This window comes from Botrytis deweyae (assembly GCF_014898535.1).
Source record: "Botrytis deweyae strain B1 chromosome Unknown BDEW_015, whole genome shotgun sequence".
In the NCBI taxonomy this organism is placed as follows: Eukaryota; Fungi; Ascomycota; class Leotiomycetes; order Helotiales; family Sclerotiniaceae; genus Botrytis; species Botrytis deweyae.
In genome coordinates this window covers 702255-714602 of record NW_024066222.1, presented here as the reverse complement: position 1 = coordinate 714602, position 12348 = coordinate 702255, and the positions used below count along the sequence as shown (strand labels likewise).

The 12348-nt window shown below is 41.7% G+C and overlaps 5 protein-coding genes across 5 annotated transcripts; 4 read left to right on the top strand and 1 right to left on the bottom strand.

Moving 5' to 3' along the window:
* Positions 1 to 1044: 1044 nt before the first annotated feature.
* Positions 1045 to 2067, top strand: EAE98_006912 (uncharacterized protein; the record flags this gene model as incomplete). Its single annotated transcript, XM_038954535.1, has 1 exon — positions 1045 to 2067. The coding sequence occupies one exon, from the start codon at positions 1045 to 1047 to the stop codon at positions 2065 to 2067; it is 1023 nt and encodes a 340-aa protein (XP_038809215.1).
* Positions 2068 to 3980: 1913 nt separating this feature from the next.
* On the top strand, positions 3981 to 5507 carry EAE98_006911 (uncharacterized protein; the record flags this gene model as incomplete). Its single annotated transcript, XM_038954534.1, has 2 exons — positions 3981 to 4487; positions 4539 to 5507. 2 exons carry the CDS (start codon positions 3981 to 3983, stop codon positions 5505 to 5507), a joined length of 1476 nt encoding a protein of 491 aa, XP_038809214.1.
* A 2272-nt stretch (positions 5508 to 7779) lies between these two features.
* On the bottom strand, positions 7780 to 9097 carry EAE98_006910 (uncharacterized protein; the record flags this gene model as incomplete). The annotated part of the gene is made up of 4 exons (XM_038954533.1): positions 7780 to 8432; positions 8471 to 8549; positions 8607 to 8705; positions 8903 to 9097. The coding sequence occupies 4 exons, from the start codon at positions 9095 to 9097 to the stop codon at positions 7780 to 7782; spliced, it is 1026 nt and encodes a 341-aa protein (XP_038809213.1).
* Positions 9098 to 9958: 861 nt separating this feature from the next.
* On the top strand, positions 9959 to 10621 carry EAE98_006909 (uncharacterized protein; the record flags this gene model as incomplete). The annotated part of the gene is made up of 2 exons (XM_038954532.1): positions 9959 to 10234; positions 10304 to 10621. The coding sequence occupies 2 exons, from the start codon at positions 9959 to 9961 to the stop codon at positions 10619 to 10621; spliced, it is 594 nt and encodes a 197-aa protein (XP_038809212.1).
* Positions 10622 to 10740: 119 nt separating this feature from the next.
* EAE98_006908 (uncharacterized protein) lies at positions 10741 to 11128 on the top strand (the record flags this gene model as incomplete). Its single annotated transcript, XM_038954531.1, has 2 exons — positions 10741 to 11055; positions 11102 to 11128. 2 exons carry the CDS (start codon positions 10741 to 10743, stop codon positions 11126 to 11128), a joined length of 342 nt encoding a protein of 113 aa, XP_038809211.1.
* Between the last annotated feature and the right edge of the window lie 1220 nt (positions 11129 to 12348).

The window sequence follows — 12348 nt, the reverse complement described above, 5'->3', positions numbered from 1 at the left end:
ATCTCCACTAAGTGAAATCATAATCTACCAGTACTGGACGGAAAGGACCCGACACTGCTCAGAGCAAATTTGGCTTGACATTGACCAGTTCTAGCTATCGCTATCTGGAATCCTTCGATCTCTCACTGAGATCCAGTAGTCAAATCAGAATCATTTGTATGTGATAAAGAAGATATCGATACATTGATAACAATCTTTGCAGGCCAACGTGCAGGATAGTCTTATCAATCTCTAAGTTTGGAGAGTTGTATGTCTTGAACGAGTTCATCAAAATCACTAACGCATTGGTGGAACGTGATGTCTCCATAGAAATTTCTTGCTTGAAGGCTTACGTCCGAAACTTCTCTCTGGAGTGCTTATATAAATATGATGCCGCTCGCACTGCCAAGGTTGCTCGGACGGATTTCAGGATCCAAATATAGTGCAGGAACTACTCTGTACACTTCCGAAGAGAATTAGGGCCACGGTACTGCACAAAACTTTGCAAAGTATTTGAGATAGAAAAGTGATTGGATATGGTAAGAGGGTAGGAAAATCATATTGAAATCGGGCAATAACAGGTGAACGTCGACTATCACTGCCCAGGTGGGGCGTGTAGATTTCTCGTAAACTGATGCATAATTCGATGTCGAGATTTACCAGTAAACGGAATCGAAGTGGAAAAATCTACAAGTTGATTGAAAATAAACGTAAAAACTTCCTATCACTGAGGTTTGGATTCTCAAATCGAATGATGTTGTCCATAGACTCTTTCACGTGCAGAAGATTCATGATTTTGAAGGAGTCGCGCTAACGATCCTGTTACGCAATAAGGTTACCCCTGTCAAAAATATCTCCGCGTCGCGTTTCCGGGTCAGTAGAACATTGGGATCAAGTGCAAGTAAACAATTACAATCTTTCTTGCAGAACAATACTAATTGGAGATATTATTGTCGATTGAGTTACTGCGATTTTGTTTTAAGCACTCATACTTTTGAAGTCATTGGGACCAGTCAAACAATCTCATAACGCGCCGAAATATTGCGGGGTCTTGAATTCAATCCAATGGCTCCCGAACCTGGCTCTCAGTATCCCCTCTACAACACCACATTTACCTTACACCGTGCTTCTCCACTCTACATTGGCGACCAACCTCTTAATAATTCGACTCTACAAGTACATGCGCGCCGATTTCGAGATGTATTAGCAGGCGATGTTTTACGAGGAGTTCGGGTTGGATTAGGATCTGAAGATGATACGCTGGCTCGTGTAGGAGCTCTGCAAACAGTGGTGTGGAGGGTATTCAAGGTAGAATCGGAATGGGCCGTTGAAGATACCACAGGTGAAGCTCTTGATGAGTCTGTGTCCGAATCTATAAATAATCGCGGCATACTGGTTGAAGTCAATTATGAGAAAGCGAAATACTCCGCAATTTTATTACGCGCCACTTCTGAAGACGACATGGACGACTCGATCATGGATAATTCTCACGACCAAGCTGGATTTCTACGCTTACCACTAATTTTGACACGAATGCCGTTGTCGTTGAGAGAAACATTCATCCAATACATCTGCAGGATATTCGACACAAGGGTGTCCGCCCTGAAGTTGGAAGGAAAACATTTGATGGAATCATTCGAACAATACACATCCAACTCGATCAACTCAGATGCAACTGCCGAAGAGCGCCAAGTCAGTATACAAAAGATTATTAAAGAAGTCCAGATCTCTGTTGGCTTCGATATACCTGGTGGATCGGCTGCTCTCAAAACTATTGAAATACATATTTCTAGGGAGGATTTACCTCGTATGCTTGCACGAGGAAACAAAATCACGAAAGACAAATCTCCCTTTATGGCTGCATTGAAAGCTTATGTCAAAGCTCATCTGGCACTGGATCTAGGGCATGAGAAGGTGAAGATTGTTAAGGTTGCATGTGGCTCGTTTGTACTTGGCGAAGGGAGGTTGAAATTCACGCAGCCATCGAGTGGCGAGCATAACGATGATGGACAATATCGAGCGACCAGACAGCTTCTTAATAGTCTTCTGGATATCGCGTCCGGGCGAGGAGTTTTGGGAGAGAAGTGAAAGCTGGCATGTTGTCTCATGTCGAGGGCTCTTCACCCTAACCAAATTCATTCGACGATGGTGCTCCTAGCAATGAGCTCATGTAATCAAGGGCTTACTGAGAAGGCAATACAGCTTCACATGCTGATGTCAAAGAATACATCCAGAGCTTGTGATCGGTGCTGGCTACACCGAGGGGAGTGCGTATCGGAAGATGCGACTTGTCATCTTATACCCTCGAGCCACGACAAGCCGAACTGTATGCACGTTAAGTACAGTGACAGACCTGCCTCAGGATCAGCGACATACCTTCTTGTTGCAAGAATGTCAATTGATGTATCTTGATGTAAGCAATCTGGCTGTGGTCAAATCTCAAGCCTTCGAATAGTGGATATCAACCTCATCTGGCCGTCCATGGCGGTCTAGGAATATAGCATATCAATGATGTTATGGGATGTCATAGGTTAATATCGTCGCATTGATATCAGATCGATTTCTACAACCCGAATTTATGGTGGTTACGAAATCCCACTTTACACAGGAGATTTAATGGACTTTTTACATAATTAGCGAATTGAGCCCCTATTCAATAATGATAGACACAATAACAAATTTGTGAATCGTGCACATGCTCTACCCGTTCGTACTCGAGCATCTGCCCAACATCAAGATGTGCTTGAACAGAACTTTGTTACTATCACTTCAACTAGTCAACTAATACTTTGACTACTAGGTACCTATCTACTACATACTAATCAACCAGTTTGCACCCACGAAGCGAATTATTATTCACACAACAGCAAAATATGATTCACATACAATAAATACATAATACGAACAACTTCCCTCTCCCGTCCCCCCACCATGTATATATATTGCATTCCACATCCCCCACTTCTATATGCAATAGTGGGGTTGAGGCTTATTTTCATTTCCTCTTTGCTTTTTCTGAGCCGTTTCTTCAACCGGCGCATGTGGCGTGTTATAGTTCACCAGTCTTGCCAGTCTTAGCCAGTCAATCAAATCCTTTCAAGAACCCGTGATCACGCGAATTTCTGTTGGAGGTGGGGTTGACTCACGTCTCCAACCAACTAGTAAGTACCTTAGGAGCTTAGGTAGGTCGTGCTCTTCCTTATTCCTCCGTAGATGGACTTGTTGGACACGACTTGTTTCTCATTTCTTCGATTCCATTTGATCTCCTTTCTTACAATATCCATATTCATATTCATATTCATATCCATATCCATATCCACACGAGTACGCTTCCATAACTCCCATACTTCCATACACTCCCACTCTCCCGACCTTCCACTTCCACTTCCACTTCCACTTCGAGAAGGCAATCGCAATTAACACATATTAAAAATCGAGTTCAATTCTTAATCACATCTTTATATCGAATATATGAGATCATCACAGTTTAGCTACCCACTGAATGAAATAAGATAATTGATCAAATCAAACCACATTTGCATCTGTCATTCAAAGAAGAAGGATCTCGACAGAAAAAGCCAAAAAGACGAAACACACGCGGACAATCGAGGCGTCTGTCCATCTTTTTTCGCGATTGCGCGCCGCAACCCTCATTTCTCTCCACACACACACCCATAACCAGAATCCACACACAGACCGAACCAGCATTCGATATCACCCGCCACAATCATTATCAACCCTCGAACCCTCCAACCTAATAATATTAAACATCAATAGTTATATCGATAATCAATTAATTGATCTCTCTCCTCCATTATATTCTTAACTTTGACAATTATCACGACATTTATCGTTGCATTATTGCCATCTTCCGCAAACACCAGAATCATTCAATCTACGAGTCATCGTCGCGACATTGCGATTCTACATCAGGGTAATTTAACAAGATCGAGTCCCACTTGACGCGACGGAAACCCGCGTTTCATTCCACCTCCCCTCTGATGGCAAACAACGATATTAATGCCACCACCATTGGTGCGCATGAACCGGCATTAGTAGAAACCCTCCAGAATTTGATATCGCAAGGGGACAAAGAAGGATACCACGCCGAGAAGAGCGTCGCAACACAACCCGCGATTGCCATCGCGCCCGTATCCGACAATTCTCAATCGACAGTAGACGGTCAGGACGCCGTATTTACACCACCAGCTTCTGATGAATTCTCTTCGCAAAGTACCAATCAAGATGGAGGACCTTTATCGCAACTCTCACAACTCTCACAATTGGCTGCCGCACAACTACCACTCGAAAGTAATACCCATACAACACCGCCAAAAATCAACATCACTTTGAATGCGAGTCAGAAGAGAACCGCAGATGGTCATGTAAAATCGAAAGCGTCTAATTCAACTTCACCCAGTCCTAAAGGCCCATCATCCGTTCGAAGCCATACAAGAAATACAAGCACAGTCAGCAATGCATCTTCGGTCGCAAGTAGATTTGGAGAGGTTAGTAGAGAGTTTCTAGAGCAATAGGGTACTTGAACTAAATGTAGACAGCTATCCTCCGAATTAAGAACTCGTCTTTCCTATGCAATGGTTAAAGTTAATAATGGATGGGAATCGAAATCAATCAATGAAGTTGAAACTATTGCATCACAAGCTGGATCTCCAACATCATCGAATTCAACCCTCAACAATCGCAGAAACCTTCACACTTCTCCTAGAACAGCTATAGCAAATATTCAGGGCCAAGGATCTAGGGATGTATTTGGACCACGACCTACAGCCGATTTCGACCTGTATACACGAACAGAACCATTATCTCGCACCTATGAATCATTTTGGCGTGACCATTCTACCGCCAACGGGGCCCAATCATATAGACACAACTCATATAACTCTTCGTCACCACAATCTAAGTCTCTCGCTCCTCCAGCTGATATACGACCAACTCCTCCTTCCAGAAGATCAGACTCCAAATTCTCAAAACTTCCATCCATCCCACGCCACTCGAGCGCTAATTCGCATCATTCATTTAATAATTCTGCTCCTCAAACTCCCAGTGGGACTGCTCATCGTCGCTCTGAGCATACCATAACCTCTGAACACAGACCAACAAGAGAACAAGAGAAACGAGAGACTCTAGAACAAGATGCAATCGAAATGTTGTTATCCATGGGTTCGCCATCGAATTCACAAACCATTGGACCTAATATAACTCCTCCACAAGTGGCGAAGAAAAGCCCCAGGCAAAGCCCTCTTCGAACAGAGTTCGGGCAGATGACTCAAAATGAGAAGGTTAAAATGGGACCCCAGAACCAACGCAGAGTGGAGTTCGCAGAAAGTGTTAGTAGTGGTGGAAGCGACAATGGATACCAAGCAGCAAGCCATAGGAAATCTACCATGAGAAATAACCTTCAAAGCAGACGAATAACGGACAGGATGTTGGATGAAATGGATGAGAGTAGTGATGAAGAAGTCGAATTACCTTTACCACAGGGAAGACGTATACCAGGGCGTGTCTAAAAGCATATTACGCAGGTCGATCGGATTATCTTTACGTTTCGCATTGTATTGTTATACGAAGTCTCACTTAACTGATGAAGTACATACAAAGAGGTATCCTTCAAGGAGTAAATACTAGCATTGTTCGGAGTATTCGGCTTTCACATGATCATTCGGGCGTCGATACCCATCTATCATCACATTCGTCTTTTAGCACTTGAACTGCATTCTCGGATTATGGTCAGGGTTATGGATGTGATAGGTCTACATTTGATCATACTGTTTCATTGGCTCGGTTATAAATCAGGAGATTCTGGGGGTAGGGTATTTTTGAAGGGTATTTTTCGGGTGAAGGCGTCACGTGGGTGTTTGGGAAGTGATCATTTTTTATTATCTTTATTCATTGTATATACATACATGTGTGTGTAAGCATCTGGGACTGGGCGGTCATCCGGTGCATAGACTAGCTTGGTAGCTAGATATTGGAGTAATATATTTATTCGTACCGTGGCGTGTTTGAGGTGTAGGTACCTACCTACCTAGTATATATGTATATTTCTTTCTTTCTGATCCTTGAGACTTGACTACTAGGTAATAACTACGGTCGTAGTGAACTAGGTAGGTAGGTGGTTATGATGCGAATAGAATTGTTCGGTTCGGTCTTTGAATCTAGCTAGAGGGAATGTAGATAGGGAATATAGGTAAGAGATATAGTACCGTTGAGTTGGGAATTATATTATATCGCATGTTGAGTAGCTGATCAATTGATGTTGTGTTGTGTTAATAGGGGGGGGGGGGGGGGAGGTTGTGAGAACTTGAGAACTTGAGGAGCTGGGTGGGTGGATAGGTGGAGGTGGATAGCTGGAGGTGGAATGTAAAGAAGTGATATTTTAATGATAATAATAGTAATGATTAAACTTGAATTTTGTATGTAAAAAAGAGGAGGGAGGTTTGGAGGTGGATATACATCATATGTAATAGATACGCAGTGTGTGAGATTACTATCTAGGTATGTGTACACTTATATACAGTATATATTGAAACTCGAGTTGGAAGGGTACGAGAGAGAGATTTGGAGTTTAGCGTATAGAGTTTGAAACGGATTAATAAATAATAAGTAAATAAGTAGATAGCTAAGTGGAGAGATAATATTGAAGAAAGGTAGAGATCTAGGGAAGAGATGTAGGGAAAAGATCTAGAAAAGATATAGAAGAGGAGAGGGGCCCGGAGTTATATTTTTAAGGAATACTAGGAAAGTTGATATAGATGTTTATGGTTTTTAATGTTTTTTTTTTTAGATATCCATATTAGGTGGGTTTACATCTACGGTCTTTTTTTTTTTTTGTCGGATTTTTTTCCGTGGGGTGAGTAGTGATTTTGTTGGATTTATGATATTGAGTGTATGATATGATATAATGTGATGTTTAATCCATGTTTATTCTTTCATGAAACTGTATATTGATTTTCCCATCCATTTGCGTGTCGATGAATCTGTCTTCGGTACCTATATCAGAGAATCTGATGGGTTGGAGAATAATCGGTATCTAGGTAAGGTAGATTCGGGTAGTAGTGAAGAGTTGATTGGGCGTGATGTTTTGTGTGAAAATATGAGAGATAGGAGAAAATATGAGAGATAGGAGGGAGATGGTGTGAAATTGGGGGCTTTGGAGGTGGTTGTGGGATGGTTGCTGGATTGGTGGATAGGTGCATAGGTGCATAGGTGTAGGAGAATTATATATAATGCTTTCCCTATAATGGTAAAGTTAATATTTAGGTATAAAAAGAAATTCAATACGAGTATAAATCCCCAGATAATTTTTTACAGGGTTTTCAGCAATAAGCGAGAAATTCTTCTAGAGAATTCCAAAGACTATTTTCAGATATTATGATTACTTTAAAATGTATGTGGTTTTCCTGGAGATATAACGAGTTAGAGAAATATACATGAAGTGACTTTCTCACAGGTTTCAAAAGATTGGTCAGAATATTGTATGTTGATAGAGTGAGTTGGTTGCATTGTAGATATTGATAATTGGGATGTTCTTTCTAACCGAACGAGCACTATTCCTGTGCCCCGTATTGTCTTCCAATTCATTTGCATGTATCTTAGATATATTCTTAAAGGAAAGATTCTCTATTCTATGATTACATCTTAGGAAGTATTTGACTATTCTAAAATCCTATATTTCTTGATCCCAATCAAGAGTTGCAACATGCTATGTGCGCTTAAGATCCGTACAGATTGACTTTGGTCGACGATCAAAGGTTCTAAATTCCCACTGAATGCTCTACCCTACCAATCTATTTCCTCCAAGTCCCAAGGAAACTCATCATCTTCTATTTCAGTACACAGATATATGTTTTCAAAGATCCCATGTCCTGATTGCTCATATGTACAGCCTAAAGCAATATTTTTTTTGAGTAGAGATGATATAAGTTCACCTAGCTCCCCCCCTCCTCCGCTGAAAAGATCTTGTAATGAAGGCTCATCAAAAATAGCTTCGTACATACAAATAGTTGCGCCGATTGATCCTTTCGAGTGATTGCATTCAACAATTTTGTTAAGATCAATGGTTTTTTCACAAATAGCCCAAAGCAGTGCACCTTGAGTCTTGGCAAGAAGCTCATACAAGACACTAAGCTTGGCTTGCACCAATTTATACAACTCTTGGTCTTCTTTGATAATATCCTTCTCAGGATCTGGGAGAGAATCCCACTTCCCGACTGTATAGATCAAACATTCTCTGAAAAGCACTCCGTGGCGAAGTTTGCGGGCCAAAACAAGCAAGGATACACAATCATCGTGACATTCGCAGGCTCTGGAAAAGTAGCACGGACCAATGCCATCAAACATGCTGCTCTTGAACAAAGCTCCAGTCAAGGTTGCCGAGACGACTGGTAGGGCGCAATAGTAATCGGCCAAGCGTGTGAGTCTTTTGAGCTCATCTGCGGTCTTAATTCTATATTTTTTGAATTAATAGCACAAAGGAGTCTTCGAAGAGCTTCGATTTCTTCCTCGGGTTCATTGACAAGAGTCAGTTGTTGATCTGCTATCTCTGGCGACTATAGTTCGAGAGTTAGCACTAAGTGTTTGTGGAAGAGAGTTTGCGGGAGACTTACATCTGAGACTGGCATCAAAGCCCAGCTTCCATCTTCGTCAATGACAGAGCGATAGTCGTATTTGAATAGAGCACAAGGTGGTGCAGGTTGTTTGTCAGCCTAGAATATTGGAGTTAGTGATTGTCTCTTATAGAAAACTTTGGCATGAAATAATAAACCCAAGTTCATCATCTTGTCAGTGGGTTTGCTCGCGGTGTCTGATTATGTTGGACACGAAAGTTGTTTGGGGTGAGGTGAAACAAGTACCTAGAACCAGGTATTCAAGAAGAATCATAAAGGAAGTCTGTAAAACTCACCGAATCAAGAAACGTGAGAAAATATTTGGAGTGATGTTTGAGACCGGAAGAATGCAAATGGAATTCTTGTCTGAACACCGTGAATCGTGTATCAGCCTTGACACCACGCGCAAGGAAAATGATGGGCGGTGGAAGTTCTCGTTGCGCAGGTGTTAGATCCTCATTGTGCTTTCTTTTTTCGTTTTGTTGTGCCATTGCAATGATCGATTTTCCGTGTTGATTTATCGTTGAGAGTAAGAGAACTGTCGGGTTCAAATATTTGGAAGAGACTAGCGAAGGTATTTTGAGATTCCAAGATGATTGCATGAAAGCTGCTGGGTGGTTTATATAGTAAAATAAGAAGAACAAAATGGCTTGAATGACGTAGTCGAATACGGTCAATGAATTTGGTCAATTTGTCTAGACTACGGTATGCTGCTCACAAACTATTACACACATTGAGAACCGCGATGGCTAGTGTCTACCCGAATGTTTCTATCAGTAGTTCGTCACGTAGATTTGAGTTTCAAACCACACGCTCTAACTCACTTTGTTGAGACTATAATCTATAGTTTTCATACACATACCCATGCGCGTATACACTTTTCAGTTCATTCATGACTAGTCTTGACTGATCAATTTTGAGGAATCTAGTTCGCTGCTCTCAACTCTCTGCACCTCTTAATTTTCACATCGCTAGCTTGCGAGATTACTATGGAACCTTCAGATAATGAATATTCACGAACAAAATTTACACGCATTTACCTACTATTGATATCACATTCCAAGTGAATACTACGGTAGGTTATTGGCGTCAAGTAAGCAACTGCTAGCATCTTAAATAGCCTTCATCTCACCAGGGTTTAGGATCAAGTTTACCACTCCTTCAAGCGAAGATGAACAACAAAGCTAGTTCTTATCGTCTAACATACACGAGAGTTTCCTTTACTTTACATTCTTGAGCGCCATAAAGACCATTTATCCATCTAAACCACAATCACACACTTTTCCGCAACCACATAATAATACGTCTACCACTCTTATTTAAAATAATACGCCACTTACCTGAAACTCACAATGTCTCTGGGTCCTTTCGAGAAGACACTTCGGGGATCCGAAGAAGAAGATCGCGGAAATCCTATTGTCTTCACATCTCCAGACCATAAAACTGATGTTCGTCTGATGGTTTTCAAACAAGAGTTTCATGTGCACTCTCATATCTTGAAGAAAGGATCAAATTACTTCCCCAAATTTCTCGATTCGCCTGATGAGCAGAATATTCCTATATCAGACTCGGATCTATTCCGATACGATTACAGCACCGTTGTTGATGAGGATGGCACTTGGGGTTTGGTGACTGTTGCCAAGATACATAAAGCTCTTTGTTCGCTTGGAGACAATTTAACTAATACACTGACATAGGCTGCGTTGCTAACCGAGGAAATGGTCTCCCGAGCAGAGCATATAGGAGAAATTGAGGGCTTTCGACAACTCCTTTGCGCCATGTATTCAAGTCCCTATACCATCCGGGATATTGAAGAACTATCAACACTTACTCGCATTGCAGACTTCTACTGCGCTCTTCCGATAGTTTCGGCCACCCTCACCAGCGCGTTTCTTGACAGCCCTATATTTTCAAAACGACAAGTTGAAGAGCCAACTGCCTGCACAAAGGATCAGCTAGCGGAGGATTGTGACTCTATGATATTCATCGCACAGTTCTATTCCGCGAGTGTCTAATTCATATTGTAGCCAATTGGAAGGATACGAAAAATTTCAAGTTTCATCGTACTCGAAATGATGAAACTATCTGTTGTTTAATCGAATCAGAGCTCTCTCAACTTTACGAATTGACCATCATGTCGCAACATGCGCTTTGGGTTGCGGCCATAGTGACACAACTTTTGCCGGGTGCACCTGAACTAACAAAAGTACTGGCAGACGCTGTGAAAGACCATATCTCTTTTGAACGTGAACCAAAAAAGGCAGTTACATTCTGGAAAAACTTAAGCGCAAAATTGGCTCAAGTGGGCGACGCTGCATGTTTTCTTCAGTCTAAACTAGAGCCGTTATTGGCCAACAATCTTGTATTGGATCGTACCAATGACGGACCTGGCGAAGGCTGTTATAAGCATTGCTTTCTCTGCACCGAGATCGCCGACAATGAATTACCTGTAAGTACATGCCTTTATTTTGGAAACTAAAATGATGTGCTTACAGTGGGATACCACGGCTGCTGACTGGTAAATAATGGATATACGAGCCATGAGAAGAAAGCGCAGGTAGAATGAATCTGGGAAGCCTACAAGCAAGCTGGGGGCAAAGTTGATCTGGGGATTTATTGCAAACTGGAGTCTGGGATGTTTCAATGACAGATTTTTCTATCTTTCGTGAGGGTACAAGATGTTAAATAATAACCTCGAGTATAGGGGATTGTTTCTGCAAACTACAGGATGCTATTTCTTATGAAAGATCAATTACATTCACGGTCACCTGCTTGCTCAATATCCCAGTCGAGACATCATGCAGAGTATTTTTACTCTTATGAGCTATGTGACTAGACATGAATTGGCTAATTATGTCCCAATAATGTTGATCTGCAAATCCCAAAAAGTCATCGCAAGATTATTAGTCCTAAGTTAAAAGCTAATACCTAAGAAATATTCCCCTACTACCACCACATGCTACAGCTCTCCATGCTAAATCACCACCACTTGATGAGCACCCAACGCGTGAGACTCAAGATTAGAACAAAGCACAGAACATAGAATATAGGACATTGAACATATAACACGTCCATGTGAATTTTACCACTGAAGTGAAAAAGAGATCCTCGAAAGGTGTGGAAGATCATAGGGAACTCTTGAAACATTGTAGTATGGCTTCTGATGTATGAGAATCTATTCATGTGTCCTTATATAGACGTGCAACAAACCGAGGACTATTTCCAATCAAAGTTATAAACTACTGTGCGAAATAAGCATGTCTATCTATTAAGAGAATCGATAGCTTTCTGCTGGCTTCTCAAGATCCACACACCATACTTCGAGACCTGGAAACGCATTGTCCGTCCAGAACCTTGAACAGACATGCAACAATTGAATTCAATTCTCAATTTACATTAGACCTTCCAAGAAGATCGAGGGCTCTCTGACCAACACCCACTAGCGCCAACCTAATTTCTCATCGAAGAGCTAAACTCCATTTCCAGTACTCAACACGCGTATAGTTTCTCCCCCCCAAAAGCACCGACACAAATCCCTGTACAGATATGCAACAAAAGAGAACATCTGCATACGATTTTCCTTCTCATCCTGGACTGCATGCGGGGTTGGCAGGGATGCAGATCATCTATGACTTAGGTGGTCGGTTACTAGCAACTAGCTTCTCTTAAGCTTTCCAAGGTTTGGCCAACGTGCTAAGATCACCCCGGACAGGCTGGGCACTGGACTACTCGTCTGCGATAA